The sequence below is a fragment of the Salvelinus namaycush genome, chromosome 22 (genome assembly GCF_016432855.1).
Source record: "Salvelinus namaycush isolate Seneca chromosome 22, SaNama_1.0, whole genome shotgun sequence".
Lineage (NCBI taxonomy): Eukaryota > Metazoa > Chordata > Actinopteri > Salmoniformes > Salmonidae > Salvelinus > Salvelinus namaycush.
The window spans coordinates 17,024,977-17,046,953 of record NC_052328.1 but is presented as its reverse complement, the minus strand read 5'-3'; the positions used below and the strand labels follow the sequence as shown (position 1 = coordinate 17,046,953).

The following is a 21,977-nucleotide window of genomic DNA, read 5'->3' as shown; positions in this document are numbered from 1 at the left end:
ATTTTCTTTTTTTATTTTTTTTTTTATTTCACCTTTATTTAACCAGGTAGGCTAGTTGAGAACAAGTTCTCATTTGCAACTGCGACCTGGCCAAGATAAAGCATAGCAGTGTGAACAGACAACAACACAGTTACACATGGCGTAAACAATAAACAAGTCAATAACATAGTAGGGGGGGAAAAGGAAAAAAAAGAGAATCTATATACAATGTGTGCAAAAGGCATGAGGAGGTAGGCAATAAATATGCCATAGGAGCGAATAATTACAATTTAGCAGATTAACACTGGGGTGATAAATCATCAGATGATCATGTGCAAATAGAGATAGTGGTGTGCAAAAGAGCAGAAAAGTAAATAAATGAAAACAGTATGGGGATGAGGTAGGTAAATTGGGTGGGCTATATACCGATGGACTATGTACAGCTGCAGCGATCGGTTAGCTGCTCAGATAGCAGATGTTTAAAGTTGTTGAGGGAGATAAAAGTCTCCAACTTCAGAGATTTTTGCAATTCGTTCCAGTCGCAGGCAGCAGAGAACTGGAAGGAAAGGCGGCCAAATGAGGTTTTGGCTTTAGGGATGATCAGTGAGATATACCTGCTGGAGCGCGTACTACGGGTGGGTGTTGCCATCGTGACCAGTGAACTGAGATAAGGCGGCGCTTTACCTAGCATAGCCTTGTAGATGACCTGGAGCCAGTGGGTCTGACGACGAACATGCAGCGAGGGCCAGCCGACTAGAGCATACAGGTCGCAGTGGTGGGTGGTATAAGGTGCTTTAGTAACAAAACGGATGGCACTGTGTTAAACTGCATCCAGTTTGCTGAGTAGAGTATTGGAAGCTATTTTGTAGATGACATCGCCGAAGTCGAGGATCGGTAGGATAGTCAGTTTTACTAGGGTAAGTTTGGCGGCGTGAGTGAAGGAGGCTTTGTTGCGAAATAGAAAGCCGACTCTCGATTTGATTTTGGATTGGAGATGTTTGATATGAGTCTGGAAGGAGAGTTTGCAGTCTAGCCAGATACCTAGGTACTTATAGATGTCCACATATTCTAGGTCGGAACCATCCAGGGTGGTGATGCTAGTCAGGCGTGCGGGTGCAGGCAGCGACCGGTTGAAAAGCATGCATTTGGTTTTACTAGCGTTTAAGAGCAGTTGGAGGCCACGGAAGGAGTGTTGTATGGCATTGACGCTCGTTTGGAGGTTAGATAGCACAGTGTCCAAGGAAGGGCCAGAAGTATACAGAATGGTGTCGTCTGCGTAGAGGTGGATCAGGGAATCGCCCGCAGCAAGAGCAACATCAATGATATATACAGAGAAAAGAGTCAGCCCGAGAATTGAACCCTGTGGTACCCCCATAGAGACTGCCAGAGGACCGGACAACATGCCCTCCGATTTGACACACTGAACTCTGTCGGAGAAGTAGTTGGTGAACCAGGCAAGGCAGTCATTAGAAAAACCGAGGCTACTGAGTCTGCCGATAAGAATATGGTGATTGACAGAGTCGAAAGCCTTGGCCAGGTCGATGAAGACGGCTGCACAGTACTGTCTTTTATCGATGGCGGTTATGATATCGTTTAGTACCTTGAGCGTGGCTGAGGTGCACCCGTGACCGGCTCGGAAACCGGATTGCACAGCGGAGAAGGTACGGTGGGATTCGAGATGGTCAGTGATCTGTTTGTTGACTTGGCTTTCGAAGACCTTAGATAGGCAGGGCAGGATGGATATAGGTCTGTAACAGTTTGGGTCCAGGGTGTCTCCAGGGTGTCTTTGAAGAGGGGGATGACCGCGGCAGCTTTCCAATCCTTGGGGATCTCAGATGATACGAAGGAGAGGTTGAACAGGCTGGAGATAGGGGGTGCGACAATGGCGGCGGACAGTTTCAGAAATAGAGGGTCCAGATTGTCAAGCCCAGCTGATTTGTATGGGTCCAGGTTTTGCAGCTCTTTCAGAACATCTGCTATCTGGATTTGGGTAAAGGAGAAGCTGGGGAGGCTTGGGCGAGTAGCAGCGGGGGGGGGCGGAGCTGTTGGCCAGGGTTGGAGTAGCCAGGAGGAAGGCATGGCCAGCCGTTGAGAAATGCTTGTTGAAGTCTTCGATTATCACGGATTTATCGGTGGTGACCGTGTTACCTAGCCTCAGTGCAGTGGGCAGCAGGGAGGAGGTGCTCTTGTTCTCCATGGACTTTACAGTGTCCCAGAACTTTTTGGAGTTAGAGCTACAGGATGCAAATTTCTGCTTGAAAAAGCTGGCCTTTGCTTTCCTGACTGACTGCGTGTATTGGTTCCTGACTTCCCTGAACAGTTGCATATCGCGGGGACTATTCTATGCTATTGCAGTTCGCCACAGGATGTTTTTGTGCTGGTCGAGGGCAGTCAGGTCTGGAGTGAACCAAGGGCTATACCTGTTCTTAGTTCTGCATTTTTTGAACGGAGCATGCTTGTCTAAGATGGTGAGGAAGTTACTTTTAAAGAATGACCAGGCATCCTCAACTGACGGGATGAGGTCAATATCCTTCCAGGATACCCGGGCCAGGTCGATTAGAAAGGCCTGCTCGCAGAAGTGTTTCAGGGAGCGTTTGACAGTGATGAGGGGTGGTCGTTTGACCGCGGACCCGTAGCGGATACAGGCAATGAGGCAGTGATCGCTGAGATCCTGATTGAAGACAGCAGAGGTGTATTTGGAGGGCAAGTTGGTCAGGATAATGTCTATTAGGGTGCCCATGTTTACGGATTTAGGGTTGTACCCGGTGGGTTCCTTGATGATTTGTGTGAGATTGAGGGCATCTAGCTTAGATTGTAGGACTCCCGGGGTGTTAAGCATATCCCAGTTTAGGTCACCTAACAGAACAAACTCTGAAGCTAGATGGGGGGCGATCAATTCACAGATGGTGTCCAGGGCACAGCTGGGAGCTGAGGGGGGTCGGTAGCAGGCGGCAACAGTGAGAGACTTATTTCTGGAGAGATTCATTTTTAAAATTAGAAGTTCGAACTGTTTGGGCATAGACCTGGAAAGTATGACAGAACTTTGCAGGCTCTCTCTGCAGTAGATTGCAACTCCTCCCCCTTTGGCAGTTCTATCTTGACGGAAAGTGTTATAGTTGGGTATGGAAATCTCAGAATTTTTGTGGCCTTCCTAAGCCAGGATTCAGACACGGCAAGGACATCAGGGTTGGCAGAGTGTGCTAAAGCAGTGAGTAAAACAATCTTAGGGAGGAGGCTTCTGATGTTGACATGCATGAAACCAAGGCTTTTTCGATCACAGAAGTCAACAAATGAGGGTGCCTGGGGACATGCAAGGCCTGGGTTTACCTCCACATCACCCGAGGAACAGAGGAGTAGTAGGATGAGGGTGCGGCTAAAGGCTATCAAAACTGGTCGCCTAGAGCGTTGGGGACAAGGAATAAAAGGAGCAGATTTATGGGCGTGGTAGAATATATTCAGGGCATAATGTGCAGACAGGGGTATGGTGGGGTGCGGGTACAGCGGAGGTAAGCCCAGGCACTGGGTGATGATAAGAGAGGTTGTATCTCTGGACATGCTGGTTATAATGGGTGAGGTCACCGCATGTGTGGGAGGTGGGACAAAGGAGGTATCAGAGGTATTAGGAGTGGAACTACGGGCTCCATTGTGAACTGAAACAATGATAACTAACCCGAACAACAGTATACAAGGCATATTGATATTCGAGACAGACATATAGTAAGGCATAAAGTAATCGCAGGTCTTGATTGGGAGAGCTAGCTAAAACAACAGGTGAGACAACAGCAGCTAGTCAGCTAACACAACAACAGCAGGTAAAATGGCGATGACTAGGCAGAGAGGGTCGGATTAACTACACACAGAGCCTGAGTTCGCGGCTGGGGCCGACAGGTAAACACAAATAAACAGAATGGAGTACCGTGATTATCTTATGGCTACATTAAATTAATGTAGCCATTAATTTAATGTAGCCACTACTACAAAAAAATAAAGAATCATCTTGATAAATGGAGGTTGCTTAATCTTACTTTAAGGGGAAAAATAAATACTGTTAAAATGTTTGTGGCGCCACAGTTGAATTATGTGTCCATGATACTCCCTGTGACCATCTCCCCCTTACTATTTAAGCAGTACAATCAAATGATTAAGGATTATCTTTGGGATGGGAAATAAACCAGAATAAATGTCAACAAGTTATATGCTACAAGGGATAAAGGAGGACTAGCATTACCCAATGTAACCTATACAACATATCATTTGAAGTAGCCAAATTGGCCAGACACTGGGGCAATTACGATTCCCATTTGAGATGGACTCAGAGGTCTATCACAGCCCCGTTTAAGCCTATTGAGGCAATATCACAAAAAAGTATTCAGAGACAACCAACTGAAGAGGTTAACCCAATCCTTCAACATGCGAGAGGTTTGGGTTAAGATTCATAAGATGCTTGGAATTTCCAAGTATATATATAAAAAAAAAAGAGTCTTCCATATGTCACAACCCATCAGTTTACATAGCCATACCTCCCAGATACGTTGTTTTCCTAAGACACGGCATGCATGCAATAGGGGATCTATATGAGAAATGAGGGCTTATGTCCTATCAGGACCTGAAGGAGAAATTTAATTTACCAGATATGGGCGATTTCTGGAAATACTTACAACTAACACGCTACTCAAACCAGATGCGGCGTGTGTGCGAGCATTGCAAAATAAATGTACATATACATGTTATTCAATCATTGCACCCACACTACTCACAACCGCCAACAAGCGTCTGCGTTACCAGGCGCTAAAATAGAAGTTGCTTCTATTTGTGACACCAAACGTGATGCAAGTCCTGCCTCTCCCATCTCGTCATTGGCTTTTAGAAGCATATACCCACGTGCCATCTCGTCATTGGTTATACCCACGTGGGTGATTGAAAGATGAACTGAGATCGGTCGGTTGTGGTAATTCACCTTATTATGAAAGTTACATGGTTTATTGGCATCTAAAGTCCAAAGAAGAAAAAGCCTGGAAGGAGGAGAGATGACTAGAAACGATTCGGTTGACCGTTTTATGTGTGGATTAATTGTCGGAGTAGAGGACCTTGTGAATTTCAGGTAAAATAACAACTCAACGTTTATATCCCAGGACAAATTAGCTAGCAACAGCAAGCTTGCCAGCTAAATAAGCCAATTAGCAAGCAACTGCAAGCTAGCTAGCTAAATTGCCATGCATGTTTAATGCTTTCGACCTGTCCCCATATTAATATAATTGGTTCAGAGTTTGTTTTGATATTTCAACCTACGTGTCGTGATTGCGTTTGGTGTGGGGGGGACAAAATCACGCACGTGCACATCCGGTTTGGGCATGGTCTAAGGAGCTGCATGGGGTCTCTTATGAGTATTAACCTCCAGAGTGATGAAAACTTGTTGTTAGAACAATACTTCATGTTACCAGGAATATCACACTCCGCTTCAGTGTTATATAAAAATATGGACATTGTGAGAATTTAAGGTTGATTTGGCAGAGGGATCTTAATTGTGACTGAGTAGGATGTATGGGAAAATATTATTTCCAATCTAGGGTGGTGTACCAGGAATACAATGGGTAAATTTACACATAAGATTACTACTGGACCCCAGTTAGACTCCATAACATGGGTTAATTGCTAAATAACTTATGCTGGAAATGCAAGGGTGAAGTAGGTACCTTTGTGCATGCTATATGGGGATGTCCCATGGTGCTCCCTTTTTGGAAGGAGGTTCTTAAAAAGCTTGAAGAATGGGTCTGACAGCCTATCCCAGTCCCCACAGCTGTGCTTATTCTTTTAGGGATATATTTATTTTACCACCAGGTATTTGCAAAGAAGAGTTTGGTCTTGCCTCAGTGGGTTTTCTTACTGCGGCAAGACTCATACTACGTAGCTGGAAGAGTGCAGATAGTCAGAAATCAACAGATTGGCTCAAACTCATGGTGGAGACTGCATCTTATGAATCAATGATAGCAAAATTACAGGAGAGGAAAGGGAAATGTAGTATGACATGGGAACACTTTTTGAATGATATAAGGGACCCGACGTGCGGGTGAGAAGCTAGGGTATAAGTTAGAACAAATTTATGTGTAATGTTTTTTTTTTTTTATATATAGTGTAAAAAAAATAAACAAAAAATAATGTATTATTACTTTCTTATATTATTATTCATTTATATTTACTTGCTGTTTAATATTCCAACCACAGACATATGGTTGAAAGGTGCTGTCTTGTTGGGTGTTATGTTTTTGTTATTAGTGTTATGTAATGATGTAATGTCATATCGATAAATGTATAAAAAAAACGAAAATAATAAATAAAAAATACATAACATTCAGATGTTGTGAATGCGAAAATATATACTCGGTTCTACGGCTGAATTACATGTACCGGGATATTCCTATGTGATTTACTGCCCCATTTGTGCAGAGGTGCATTAAACATTTGTCAATACCATACATTTATTTCAAACACGGATATTTTGGACTGGGTTATACCATAACAATTTTGTTCAATATTTCGTCTTGTTTATTTGCTTAAAGGTTTACACAGAAGCTGGTGTAATATGACAATTAGCTTCAAAACTCTAGTGGATAAACTTATATCATGTGCTCAAGACTGGCAGAAGCTATCAAACGGTGGAAGCTCCGTTCCCCCCTCCGCTTTCCCGTTTGTCCATTTTAGCTTCTGTTTTTTTCTCAGGCTGCGGCCGGTTATGGCTCATTCACATTAAGCATGCATTCAGACACCGAGAATACTGAAATCTACCCGTCTTCTCCAGACAAATGGATTGCCTAGCATTTTTTTATCATGTTACATGGACCGCTGGCTTTGGCCAAAGCGCATAGTTTTAGAATGAAGGACTTACTTTATTGATCAGAATGCACCTCTGTAATCAGATTGGAAGACAAAACAAGCTGTAAGTCAATAACAGAGCACAAAGGCCCGCAGGCCTCGCATTCAGGGTTGGGACTGTGTGTGAGTCAGCCCTGCCCACCTGGAGGGAGTATGGTGTGTGTGTGTGTGTGTCAGCCCTGCCCACCTGGAGGGAGTATGGTGTGTGTGTGTGTCAGCCCTGCCCACCTGGAGGGAGTATGGTGTGTTTGTGTCAGCCCTGCCCACCTGGAGGGAGTATGGTGTGTGTGGGTCAGCCCTGCCCACCTGGAGGGAGTATGGTGTGTGTGTGGGTCAGCCCTGCCCACCTGGAGGGAGTATGGTGTGTGTGTGGGTCAGCCCTGCCCACCTGGAGGGAGTATGGTGTGTGTGTGGGTCAGCCCTGCCCACCTGGAGGGAGTATGGTGTGTGTGTGGGTCAGCCCTGCCCACCTGGAGGGAGTATGGACCATACGTCAGGACTACCGGGCATGATGACTCCTTGCTGTCCCCAGTCCGCCTGGCCTTGCTGCTATTCCAGTTTCAACTGTTCTGCCTGCGGTTACGGAACCCCTACCTGTCCCAGACCTGCTGTTTTCAACTCTTAATGATCGGCTATGAAAAGCCAACTGACATTTATTCCTGATTATTATTTGACCATGCTTGTCATTTATGAACATTTTGAAAATCTTGGCTCTCTCTAATTTTCTCCTTCTCTCTTTCTTTCTCTCTCTCGGAGGACCTGAGCCCTAGGACCATACGTCAGGACTACCGGGCATGTTGACTCCTTGCTGTCCCCAGTCCACCTGGCCTTGCTGCTATTCCAGTTTCAACTGTTCTGCCTGCGGTTATGGAACCGCCACCTGTCCCAGACCTGCTGTTTTCAACTCTTAATGATCGGCTATGAAAAGCCAACTGAAAATTATTCATGATTATTATTTGACCATGCTTGTCACTTATGAACATTTTGAACATCTTGGCATAGTTCTGTTATAATCTCCACCCGGCACAGCCAGAAGAGGACTGGCCACCCCTCATAGCCTGGTTCCTCTCTAGGTTTCTTCCTAGGTTTTGGCCTTTCTAGGGAGTTTTTCCTAGCCACCGTGCTTCTACACCTGCATTGCTTGCTGTTTGGGGTTTTAGGCTGGGTTTCTGTACAGCACTTCGAGATATTAGCTGATGTACGAAGGGCTATATAAAATAAACTTGATTGATTGATTGAGTATGGTGTGTGTGCGCTTGTGGAATACTCATTTCTGCTCAATCTGTCCCAGCCAAACTCTGTTGATCCAGAGAGATGGATGTGGTGATGCTACAGCGAATTTATGAGAACCCTGAGAGTCATGTGGAGATGTCACTTAAAAAGGTCAATGACTGAAAGGACAAGTGGTGATCGAGAGAGAGAGAAAATACTTCTGCGAGAATCTGACCAAGAATGAACCAGATGTCCATTGCGTAACAGTTTGGGAGAACGTCCGCAGAGCGTTTGCTGCAAATCTGGCACCGGTTTCATCAATGACTTTCATAACCACAGCAACATGGCGGAAGGTGTTACAGGGTTCTCCATTTGGCCTGGTGTGGCACTTCTGTTAGGACTTGACAGAACATCGTCTGACAGGTGCAAGAGAGCGAGAAAGCAGGTTGCCTTACCGCTGGCTCTTCCTTTTTTCTCTGCTTCATTACCTCAGTCAACTCTGACTGAGATCACTGGTAGGTCGGGCGAGAAAAAACACACCTGTGTAAACATTGAGACTTTTCCGCACCAAAAAAAATGGAAACGATCCGCTATCAAAAAGAAGGACCAACAAAAACAAACAGCTGCCATACGTCCAAATCTTTGATTCTTTATTCTCTGCCGCACTGTGGGAATCAGACTCTAAAACCAATGCCATTGGTTGCTGTTGGCTGCCCTTGTGACCTGTACTTCCAACTCCTGGTGTTCCACCATTAAGAGACCAAAGTGAACATTCAATCAGCGCCACCAAGAGGACATTGACTGAGGGACGGGGGGGCTCTGTGAGAGCGTGATCCAACCCAAACACGCCATATTTCTGTCTATCTGGAAGTGTGTTTCCCAGGGGGCCCTGGGGGGCAGACAGGTTAATAACAACACCAGGGAAACAGAGCCAGATCTCCCTGGGACTAATGTGTCTGACAGCTGGAACGCCAGAGAACACAAACGAGTGCATAAACAGGTGCGCACCACAGACAGACAGACGGAGAGGTGGAGGGAGTACAGCGAGATAGCTAGTCAATAGGGTGATAGTGGCGATATTCACTGTTCTTCCAGTGGGTGCAAGATGAGCTTCTCTCTGAGTGTGTTTGTGTGGTGCCCATGTTAAGTACGAAAATAACCTTGTCTGTTGTGTAAAGCAATGGGTATTGCATTGTCCCTGAGAACGGCAGTCACAATTTTTCTGGTGGTTGTAATGGCTGTGTTGTACCTTGCCATGCTGGCCCATCCTCTCCAGGCAGATGACAGCATCCTCCCACAGCTCCAGTTTTTCGTAGATTAGCAGGGCTGAGCTCGTGCAGCCCAGGTCTGTCAGCAGGCTGGCGAGCTGCTTCTGTAAATGTGAGAGAGGTTTAGACATGGGATAAGTCATTTCATATTTAAACAGTAAAAAATATATATATCATGTTGATGTATGCCCCAGGAAGACCCCATCCGCAGCCCCCTGCAGGAAAACCCACTCCTAGCTCTGCCACCGCTGAAATAAATCCTGGGGGAAACACTGCATATGCATACACTCCACGAACCATCACAGCTCTGTTTATGGAGGGAATGGCCTTTATCACATTCAGAACAATAAAAGTCTTGTTTTTTGTCACTGGATGCTTGGGAGAGTTGGTCTTCCCTAGCTGCTGTATTCAAGGGTGCAAATATGTACTGCCGTTTATCAGTATTTAAGCTGCAGCCATCCTCCTGATTATTGTGAAAATAATAATACTACCACAGGCCTGTTCTTAACTACACACGCAGACACACACCAGTTGTATTCATTCCAAGCTGTGGTGCCATATGCAGGGTAGTGTCTTCACCCGGGGTAGTGTCTTCACCCGGTGTAGTGTCTTCACCCGGTGTAATGTCTTCACCCGGTGTAGTGTCTTCACCCGGTGTAGTGTCTTCACCCGGTGTAGTGTCTTCACCCGGTGTAGTGTCTTCACCCGGTGTAGTGTCTTCACCCGGTGTAGTGTCTTCACCCGGTGTAGTGTCTTCACCCGGTGTAGTGTCTTCACCCGGTGTAGTGTCTTCACCCGGTGTAGTGTCTTCACCCAGGGTAGTTTCTTCATCTTTTATCTCTCCATCTCCACTATTATGACCTCACATCTATTTCCATTATCTTGTCATCTTCACACAAGGCAACATAGGCCCTAACCTTGTACCCAAACCCTGTCTCTCGGTCCACTTAAAGAGTGGGAGCTGAACCTGGAGCACAGCCTGTCTTGTCACAGACTAAATCCTAGGTTTCTGGGTTTTATCACCTCTCGTCCTCTCCTGTGATCGCCTCCCCATCCCGTCTCAGGGGTGACATATCACGTCCCACTGGGATGATGGACCTCATAAATCAGAATTTACACCCGTCCCACAACTCCACTCGTGAACCACCCTAATCACGTGACCAGGGAGACATGGAGAGCCAGGACGTGACACCAATGGCAAACGGCAGACTTTTAGACTAATAGGACACACGGCAGCGCACATGCCATTTGTGCCTCTTTACCCGTTTCCAGGAAAACTCCTGATATTGTGGTTTCAGAATCTCCCTGAAAGCAGGAAGTGCTGAGACAGACAAGACACAGTTGATTTATATGGGGATTTATTAATTCTGTAAGCAAATCTTAAAATATGTGCTATATCTCAACCCATCTTCCTGTCCCTCCTCTCCCCACACAGCTTCTCTGTGCGCAGACACGGCCATCGTTACATGCCGGGCACGCTTCTCGCTAAGGAAAAACACATCACCACAGCCCACACGATTCTCTGCCTTGCTTGCACTTTCAATTCCCCAGGCGGCAATAGGGTGCCTTCAATTCCAGCTTTATTGCTGTTTGCCATTATTACATGAAGCCTGGGCGATGTATCCTGCCCCACTGATTTCTCTCTTTCCCTGTCTTTTACACTCCCTCCCTCTCAATCTCTCTACCTCCTCTTTGTCATATCTCTTCCTCCCTCCTTTTCTTACAACCCCACAATCTCTCGCTCCCTTTCTCCCTAGCTATCTCACCATCTCCACTCTTCTCCCTCATCTGTTGGACTAGTCCTGTGCCTTTAAATATACACTACCGTTCAAAAGTTTGGGGTCACTTAAAAATGTCCTTGTTTTTTGTCCATTACAATAACATCAAATTGATCAGAAACACAGTGTAGACATTGTTCATGTTCTCAGTCTATTCTTGTTCTGAGAAATGAAGGCTTTTCCATGAGAGAAATTGCCAAGAAACTGAAGATCTCGTACAACGCTGTGTACTACTCCCTTCACAGAAATGTGAAGGGAAAATGTGAGCAAATTACACCGCTCAAAACACCTTACCTGATACAAGGAAGGAGAAACTGACTGGGCCAAGACAGGTGCTACAACAACAGAAATAAACACATCCATGGTCAACAAGCCATCTTTCTGCTTGCTACAAATACAGAATAACAGAAAGGCTAATCACTCACTCTTCATCTCCCGGAATATATACACAGAGCGAGAAAAACAGACAAGCCTTACATGTAACACCATATAAAGACTACCAGGTTGATGCAGCTTCTACCCTGAGGGGGAATAACTGTCTGGTAGTTGGAGGACAAAGACGTACTGTTTTAGTGGCCATCCTGCAGTGGAGGCGGCCATTAGGTGGCCTTTGGCTTGAAAGCAGCCGGCACTAACAGGGAGCTTCAGCCTGACAGATATATTGTCTGAATGCCAAGTGTCCAGATTAGATCAAGGCTCTGACGCACTAAATAACCAGACATGTGGTGATAGATGAGACTCCTCTGGGGACAACGCGGTAGTGGACCTCGTGCAGGAGGTCGAGAGGACAGTCACAAAGCAAGGGCAGCATCCTTCTTCAAGTCTCGGACTACCGTCAAAGGTGTGGGAGTTCAAAGAGAGTCGGTGAAGTGGATGGGTCCCATCCATTTCTCCTGAATTAGTGTTCACTCATATAACCCTGATGTAAATAATTGTTTAATCATGACCATGACTTCCAATGGGTCAAGTCATAACTCAAAGCTTTGATGGAAGACATTGCTCTGTGTGGTACTTCAGTTACAGTGAGTCGGCCCTTAAAATGAAGTTCACAATCACAGTGGAGTGAAACCAATTCATAAATCAGAAACCCAATCAGCAGTGACAGGGGTAATGATGGGGTGTTACCTGGACAGCCCATCTGGGAGGAGCTTGGCAGCAGTAGAAGAGTTTCAGACGCTCCGTCACAGGACAGCTCTTCTCCTCAAAGTAATCCACTATAGTCTGGAAGAGAGGAAAGACATCCAGCATCAACTAGAGAGAGTCATACCCAGGCAAAGCCTCATTACTAAACCCCCAAAATGACAGATTTAAACTGCAAAGCTGGTAAGGCAAGTCACGAGCAAATTGAAAATGTACTGATTGAGATGTGAGTGCAACAGGTCTAAAAGCCCATTGATTGACAGTGTCCAACCCTGATATCTGGTTGAGTTCTGTGTTTTGTCTCAATCTGTGTTGTACGGGTTGTTAGGTACTCAATGAACACTGGCTGAGGGCATCCAGGAAGACAAGGTATAAACAGGAAACAACTCTCACAGTCACAGCAAATGAGCCACTGCTGGATGCTATCCAATTGTTATTGTCTCATTCTCAGTCTCATTTTATCAGCGGGCCGTCATGCAGAGCAACAACTCGCATTCTGCTTGCTATCTGAGAGGAGACATTTGTCTGTGCCTAAAATTGGGCTTGACTCACAGTTATGTCTAACAACAATGATCCAATACCATGGCTCATAAACCTCAACCTAACAGCAAATCCCAGACTAGGACTGAGTCCTGTCGTTATGGCTGGGTTGGGTGGTGTTATCTGTGGGACTTGGACAGGGCCCAGTTTCCTGTAATGAGATTTGGATCCCGACCACCCAGGATAAAGTTAATTATAAACAGTGGATGGAGTTTGGCAGCTCGGATGTGATTGGCCTCATTGCATAGGAAATTAAGAGGAAAATGGGTAAGAGTGTAACAGGACATATTTTACAGTTTGGGATGGAGAAAATACAGAGAGTGAGTCACAGTGATTCCATTTTCTGGTAACGAGGCCAGACAGAAACAGACACCTAGACACACATACTCGGACAAAACGCAGAACGACACAAGCAAAAACACTAACAAATAGACAAACAGACAGACGCCAACACAATCAGGGAGGTGGGGGGGATAAAAAGCTTTCCTTACATTTTAAACTCAAAGACAAATCCAATGCCCGGTCATAAAGTGTTGATGTCAAACAGACTGCTTCAGATGAATACTGATCTCGCTCCCTCAAAGACCATTTCTACTCTGCCCACATGATTGTCATCAATGTTCATCTTTTGTCTCTGTCAGTTTAATGGTTGGTTGGGGAAGTTGTCTTTACCAATATCTAAATCCTGTCAACAAGCAACAGCAGTTCCTCTCTGGAAATCGGTAACATCTAAACAAACCTTGTCAACGAATGAGAATGCCCAGTAAACCATTAGGAGTAAATCTGTGAGTGATGCAGTGTGTCAAAACAGGTAGCCTGCAGAGTGGAAGCTGGCACACAGCAAGTGCAAGAGCTGTAAGAATTCACCAGAATGAGGAATATAATAGGGCTGTCTATTCATGCCAAAACAAACAGCCTTTACGCTTGTGTTTGAGTGCAAATGTTCAGTCTTCCAGGTAGATGTAAATGCTCTCTTTTGTTAAAGCGAAACATTGCACAAAACCAACTAGACCTTGATAAAATGACATTTTTGCTTGCTTAATGGTGCTCTAATTTGATAATGCCTGCAGTTGGGTTCTGTCCTTTATAAATTCCTGAGGACTTTTGTACCCTCCCCACAAATAGTTTCTAAGATTGAATGGGTAGCACATCCAAGTGACTTACAGGGCTGTTGCAAAAAAAACAGCTAGGACTCCATCCAATTGGCGACATGCAAATATTCTAAAATGCGCATAAAAACAATATGCATATTTTCCCACCATAAAGGTGTCTCCAACAAATTGACTTATTGCTGATAAAAGGCTGTGCGTGGGGACGTAGTGAATGTTAAAATTCCTTGTTAAATTGTACAGAATAAAAAATGAAATTTCCAGTTGGCTTGGTGGAATCGGTTTCCCTTAATGGCAAGCAAGGTTTGTTTGAAAGCAGACTGCAGATGACTAATAAATTGTGTTTCTCCACGGCCAGTGTATATATTCAAAGCACAAACAGCGGTTGGCATTTGATGAACTCTGGTAGACCAGAGGCCCTACAGAGAGAGAGCCACAGTAGTTCAGAGAAGATGAGAGGAGGTGGGGGAGATTGGTGAGTAAAAACATCCCGATTCACTGAACTGAGTTCCAAGTTGCTCTGTGAACACAATTATAGCAGATGGTTAAAGTATATTGAATGAGAAAACCATAAAATATTGATTCTATACAACTGCACAAGGAAGGAAAACATCCCATCTGACAGGTTGCAGAAATATGAAGTTTGCAATCAGAATAAGACCAGTACACTTTTGATACCCATGTTAAGATTGAACAAAACGTACCATATCTGGAGAGCCATTTACAGTTGAAGTCGGAAGTTTACATACACTTAGGTTGGAGTCAAAAACTCGTTTTTCAAACACTCCACAAATATCTTAATAACAAACTATTGTTTTGGCAAGTCGTTTAGGACATCCACTTTGTGCATGACACAAGTAATTTTTACAATTGTTTACAGACAGATTATTTCTCTTATAATTCACTGTATCACAATTCCAGTGGGTCAGAAGTTTACATACACTAAGTTGACTGTGCCTTTAAACAGCTTGGAAAATTCCAGAAAATTATGTAATGGCTTTAGAAGCTTCTGATAGGGTAATTGACATAATATAATATGAGTCAATTGGAGGTGTACCTGTGGATGCATTGCAAGGCCTACCTTCAAACTCAGTGCCTCTTTGGTTGACATCATGGCAAAATCAAAAGAAATCAGCCAAGACCCCAGAAAAAATTGTAGACCTCCACAAGTCTGGTTCATCCTTGGGAGCAATTTCCAAATGCCTGAAGGTACCGCGTTCATCTGTACAAACAATAGTACGCAAGTATAAACACCATGGGACCACACAGCCGTCATAATGCTCAGGAAGGAGACGCGTTCTGTCTCCTACAGATGAACGTACTTTGGTGCGAAAAGAGCAAAATCAATCCCAGAACAGAAAAGGACCTGTGAAGATGCTGGAGGAAACAGGTGCAAAAGTATCTATATCCACAGTAAAACAAGTCCTATATCGACATAACCTGAAAGGCCACTCAGCAAGGAAGAAGCCACTGCTCCAAAACCGCCATAAAAAAAGCCAGACCACGATTTGCAACTGCACATGGGGACAAAGATCGTACTTTTTGGAGAAATTTCCTCTTGTCTGATGAAACAAAAATGGAACTGTTTGGCCATAATGACCATCGTTATGTTTGTAGGAAAAAGGGGGAGGCTTGCAAGCCGAAGAACACCATCCCAACCGTGAAGCACGGGGGGTGGCAGCATCATGTTGTGGGGGTGCTTTGCTGCAGGAGGGACTGGTGCACTTCACAAAATAGATGGCATCATGAGGCAGGAAAATGATGTGGATATATTGAAGCAACATCTCAAGACATCAGTCAGGAAGTTAAAGCTTGGTCGCAAATGGACAATGACCCCAAGCATACTTCCAAAGTTGTGGCAAAATGGCTTAAGGACAACAAAGTCAAGGTATTGGAGTGGCCATCACAAAGCCCTGACCTCAATCCCATAGAGAATTTTTGGGCAGAACTAAAAAAGTGTGTGCGAGCAAGGAGGCCTACAAACCTGACTCAGTTACACCAGCTCTGTCAGGAGGAATGGGCCAAAATTCACTCAACTTATTGTGGGAAGCTAGTGGAAGGCTACCCATAACGTTCCACCCAAGTTAAACAATTTAAAGGCAATGCTACCAAATACTAATTGAGTGTATGTAAACTTCTGACTCACTGGGAATGTGATGAAAGAAAGAAATGCTGAAATATATAATTCTCTGTACTTTTATTCTGACATTTCACATTCTTAAAATAAAGTGGTGATCCTAACTGACCTAAAACAGGGAATTTTTATTAGGATTAAATGTCAGGAATTGTGAAAAACTGAGTTTAAATGTATTTGGCTAAGGTGTATGTAAACTTCCGACTTCAACTATGTGTCATACATTTTCTGCTAAGTTCCAAAAATGTAAGCTGTTTAACTAAGGACAATTGACCCTTCGCTAAGCACTGCCCCAGAATTTAGAGCAACCAATCACAGCGGATAGCAACTGTTGTCGAGTCTGACACCTCAGACAAGCTCACGTTTAAATTGCATGAAACCCAGTGATGGCTATGGCAATAAATTATTTTAATTGCTAAATTGAACAGCGTACCAGGAGTACTTGCTACTGTGATTTCTGAAATTCAGAGCCAATACTTTTGTTACATTGTTTGCTAGGTTAGCTCATTGACCACCAAATGTTGCTAACGCTAGCAAGCTGTAGTCTGGTCTCCTTCGCCACCAGCAGTTACCATACCCGGTCTGCTAGGTGGTTGCTACTTAAAGTCCCCAGGACATTCACAGTATTAGGCAAAACTGCATTCTCTTCTTGTGCACCAGACGCATGGAATAATTTTACAATCCATGCTTCATCTAGATATGTTAGCGCCACTGAATGAATTTAAAATATTGATGGGAGACGGAGGAGTGTAAATGCATTTTTTTAGGCTGGATAATGTTGTATTGTAGTATGTTATAATTCTGTAATGTATTGATTGTTGCTGCCTTCTTGGCCAGGTCTCCCTTGAAAGAGAGACTCTGGTTCTCAATGGGCTTTTCCTGGTTAAAAATAAATAAATAAAAAGCTACTTCATATTACTTTTCTCAAAATGTTAGCTAGCTAAGTTAGCAATTTAATGAATACAACTCCCATCTCCCGTCGACATCAGGATATGATTTGAGAGCACTAGTTAGCTCTAAAAGTGCTTATTATAACTTTGAATCCATACTGACAGTGAATCCAGAGCCATTGAGTATCTCTGAATTCAGTACAAACAATTTGATGAACCAATTGTAATGACAGTCCACCACAACATTCCCAATAGTTTCCTGATTAGTTTAATTTCATTGTGTATTAGAAACACAGTTTGAGATCACTGTGGGATTTTGCAAGTGGTTGAATGGGGAATTGGGCTTCCCGGGAAAATGTTGTCCGAGGTTGCAACAGTAATCAAGGGGGGCAGGGCTTAGCGAAGGGTCAATTGCTAGAATTGTTCTCCAGCTACATACAGTGCATTCGGAAAGTATTCAGATCCCTTGACTTTTCACACATTGTCACGTTAGTCTTATTCTAAAATTGAATAAATTGTTTTTTCCCTCATCAATCTACACACAATACCCCCTAATGACAAAGAAAAACTTTTGAAATGTTTTCAAATGTATAAAAAATAAAATATCACATTTACGTAAGTATTCAGACCCTTTACTCAGTGCTTTGAAGCACCTTTGGCAGCGATTACAGCCTCGAGTCTTCTTGGGTATGACACTACAAGCTTGGCACACCTGTATTTCCTCAAAGTCTGTCAGGTTGGATAAGCAGTGTCGCTGCACAGCTATTTTCAGGTCTCTCCAGAGATGTTCGATTGTGTTCAAGTCCGGGCTCTGGCTGGGCCACTCAAGGAAACTCAGAGACTTGTCCCGAAAGCCACTCCTGCGATGTCTTGGCTGTGTGCTTAGGGTCAATGTCCTGTTGGAAGGTGAATCTTCGCCCCAATCTGAGGTCCTGAGCGCTCTGGATCAGGTTTTCATCAAGGATCTCTGTACTTTGTGCCATTCATCTTTCCCTCGATCCTGACTAGTCTCCCAGTCAACTGCCGCTGAAAAACATCCCCACAGCATGATACTGCCACCACCATGCTTCACAGTAGGGATGGTGCCAGATTTCCTCCAGACGTGACGCTTGGCGTTCAGGCCAGAGTTCAATCTTGGTTTCATCAAGATCAGAGTCCTTCAGGTGCCTTTTGGCAAACTCCAAGGGGGCTGTCATGTGCCTTTTATTGAGGAGTGGCTTCCGTCTGCCCCCTCTACCATAAAGTACTGATTGGTGGAGTGCTGCAGCGATAGTTGTCCTTCTGGAAGGTTCTCCCATCTCCACAGAGGAACTCTGGAGCTCTGTCAGAGTGACCATCGGGTTCTTGGTCACCTTCCTGACCAAGGCCCTTCTCCCCCGATTGCTCAGTTTGGCCGGGCGGCCAGCTCTGGGAAGAGTCTTGATGGTTCTGAACTTCTTCCATTTAAGAATGATGGAGGCCACTGTTCTTGGGGACCTTCAATGCTGCAGATGTTTTGGTACCTTTCCCCAGATCTTTGCCTCGACACAATCCTGTCTCGGAGCTCTACGGACAATTCCTTCGACCTCATGGCTTGGTTTTTGCTCTGACATGCACTGTCAACTGTGGGACCTTATAGACAGGTGTGTGTGCCTTTTCAAATCATGGCCAATCAATTGAATTTGCCACAGGTGAACTCCAATCAACTTGTAGAAACATCTCAAGGATGATCAATGGAAACAGGATGCACCTGAGCTCAATTTCAAGTCTCATAGCTAAGGGTCTGAATACTTAGGAAAATAAGGTATCTGTTTTCTATTTGTAATAAATTTGCATTTCTAAAAACCTGTTTTCACTTTGCCATTATGGGGTATTGGGTGTAGATTGATTAGGAAAATGTTGTATATAATCAATTTAAAGCATAAGGCTGTAACATAACAAAATGTGGAAAAAGTCAATGGTCTGAATAGTTTCCAAATGCACTGTACAGTATGTCATAAACTACTCACTACTGGTGTTGGCTTAGCTATTGATTTCATTCATCAGAAACAGCAGCCCAGTTTGCATTATACCCAATGACCTTTCTGAAAACAAAAACACCTAATTATGGCATGCCAAGGAAATGACAGTAACTGATGGTGTTTTATATCCTATTATTTACACCACTATTGCCTTAATAATAACAATGAAGTTGATTGGAATAATAAGAATAGAAGGTAGTCTGGTGAAGAACCTGTGCTTGTTGTCTACAAGCCTCTTTGATAGTATTTATACCTTCACGAGAACAATATCTAGCAGCCAAGTAAAAAAACAATGATGTCCCCCAAATCTGTCTGTAATGGAATTAGTAAACAAGGAACCTCTCATATCAAAATAGCAGCCTCAACCCCCCCCCCCAAAAATGACATGAAACAACTCAACACATGACATATTTCCTCCCCTTTTCCCCCTTTGTTTCTTTCAGCAGCCAAGGAGATTAGAAGTCAAAACACATTGACTTGAGGGAGAAAGAATTTGAAACTAAGCAGAGGGGCAAGCTTTTTCTTTTCTCAATTCCTCCAACTCTCAGTCATCGGTGAGTGTGAGCTGCCTGTCAATCCTCGCTCTGATGCGGTTCTCTTTGGGGTTTTGGCGTTCTGGGGGAAACGGTGATTGAGCATGTCTGTCTCACAGGGGAATGGGACAGGGTGGCGATGGGGTTAGTGTCAGACGGTGGGATCAGTTGGTGCTTGATGTCTTCCTCGCACTGTGATGGACAGATGGGTGGCTCCCGTCCCCCCCATGAGCCTCCCCCACCCCTCTAGATGACTTGAACCAACCCTGCCTGTCACACGGCTCCCCCTGAAGGACCCCCTCAGCCATTTCGGCCCCCCTCCAGGCGCTGTCTGTCAAATCAGGTTTGGGATAAGACTGCAGAGCTCCGTGTGCAAACATTTGAGGAGGGCAAGCTAGAGAGATTGAAACCAGACTTTTTCTCTTTGCTCTATGTCACAAAACCATGGAGCAGCTGTACAGTGTCTGGCTTCTTTAAGAGAGTGTCCTGTTCTATACCCGACGTCAGACCGTCATGTCCCAGGCCCCAACCTCCTGCTTTATGACTTTGACCTCGTCTGTCTACGACTGACAGCTCACTGGGGCTGGAGAGAGCAACGAGTACACACACACACCATAATGTCATCCCAGCACAGTTTGAAGCAACTCTGAGTATAAATGATTCCTAAATCATACCTCTGTGCATGGGCAAGTATAAGTATGTGTGTGAGAGAGATTGTCTGCACTTCAGCTGTGAAAAGCTCTGTGGAAACATAAAGGACTTGTGTTCTTGTGAATGGTACCATAGTATGTCTAAACCTCACCCCATCCTCCTACACAGACCATCACAACAGAAGCAAGCTCTCGCTCAGTTTACTATGTTATCACAGGGAGCAGAGGCTGTAGATTCCCAGGTTGCCAGTCCCTCTCTACTTTGACGGTGAGGGGGAAGAGGGGGGCTGGTTTCACAGAGACACCCATGACAAACATCCTGCACAGGGGGAGTATGTCTATCCTCCGCTAAGTTATCCACATGTCCCCTCTGCTTTCACAGATAGCTCACTGTGGAAATACTGATTTAAAGAGTTTGGCTGGGTGGATTTCAGAGGGCATGCAGCTTATTTCTGCTTGCAGACTGTTGTGCTAATGATGTGACATATAGCAAGACATGTGTAGCAGATCATGTAAATCCAGGTTTGGAATTGATCGAATTTTGCCCGTAAGCCCTTGAAATGGTATAACACCAAGTGCAAGTGCCTTCACTTCAAGAAGACCAGCATTACTGGCCTAACCAATAATATAGCCTTATTCTGTGTATTTATGTACAGTCATGGCCAAAAGTTTTGAGAATGACACAAATATTAATTTACAAAGTCTGCTGCCTCAGTTTGTATGATGGCAATTTGCATATACCCCAGAATGTTATGGAGAGTGATCAGATGAATTGCAATTAATTGCAAAGTTTGCAAAGTTCCTCTTTGCAATGCAAATGAACTGAATCCCAAAAAACATTTCCACTGTATTTCAACCCTGCCACAAAAGGACCAGCTGACATGTCAGTGATTCTCTCGTTAACACAGGTGTGAGTGTTGACGAGGACAAGGCTGGAGATCACTCTGTCATGCTGATTGAGTTCGAATAACAGACTGGAAGCTTCAAAAGGAGGGTGGTGCTTGGAATCATTGTTCTTCCTCTGTCAATCATAGTTACCTGCAAGGAAACACGTGCCGTCATCATTGCCTTGCACAAAAAGGACTTCACAGGCAAGGATATTGCTGCCAGTAAGATTGCACCTAAATCAACCATTTATCGGATCATCAAGAACTTCAAGGAGAGCGGTTCAATTGTTGTGAAGAAGGCTTCAGGGCGCCCAAGAAAGTCCAGCAAGCGCAAGGACCGTCTCCTAAAGTTGATTCAGCTGCGGGATCGGGGCACCACCAGTACAGAGCTTGCTCAGGAATGGCAGCAGGCAGGTGTGAGTGCATCTGCACGCACAGTGAGGCAAAGACTTTGGGAGGATGGCCTGGTGTCAAGAAGGGCAGCAAAGAAGCCACTTCTCTCCAGGTTAAAACATCACGGACTGCTGAGGACTGGGGTAAAGTCAATTTCTCTGATGAATCCCCTTTCCGATTGTTTGGGGCATCCGGAAAAAAGCTTGTCCGGAGAAGACAAGGTGAGCGCTACCATCAGTCCTGTGTCATGCCAACAGTAAAGCATCCTGAGACCATCCATGTGTGGGGTTGCTTCTCAGCCAAGGGAGTGGGCTCACTCACAATTGTGCCTAAAAACACATCCATGAATAAAGAATGGTACCAACATCCTCAGAGAGCAACTTCTCCCAACCATCCAGGAACAGTTTAGTGACGAACAATGCCTTTTCCAGCATGATGGAGCACCGTGCCATAAGGCAAAAGTGACAACTAAGTGGCTCGGGGAACAAAACATAGATATTTTGGGTCCATGGCCAGGAAACCCCCCAGACCTTAATCCCATTGAGAACTTGTGGTCAATCCTCAAGAGGCGGGTGGACAAACAAAAACCCACAA

At 44.6% G+C, this 21,977-nt stretch overlaps 1 protein-coding gene across 1 annotated transcript in view; it reads right to left on the bottom strand.

Moving 5' to 3' along the window:
* Positions 1-21,977, bottom strand: part of ttc27 (tetratricopeptide repeat domain 27) — a 124,726-nt gene that overhangs the window by 23,158 nt on the left and 79,591 nt on the right. The window contains exons 11-12 of the mRNA XM_038960503.1: positions 12,233-12,328; positions 9,311-9,433 (exon numbers count right to left, since the gene is read on the bottom strand). Of these exons, the coding sequence (XP_038816431.1) occupies positions 9,311-9,433; positions 12,233-12,328 (219 nt within the window). The remainder of the gene's footprint in view (positions 1-9,310; positions 9,434-12,232; positions 12,329-21,977) is intronic.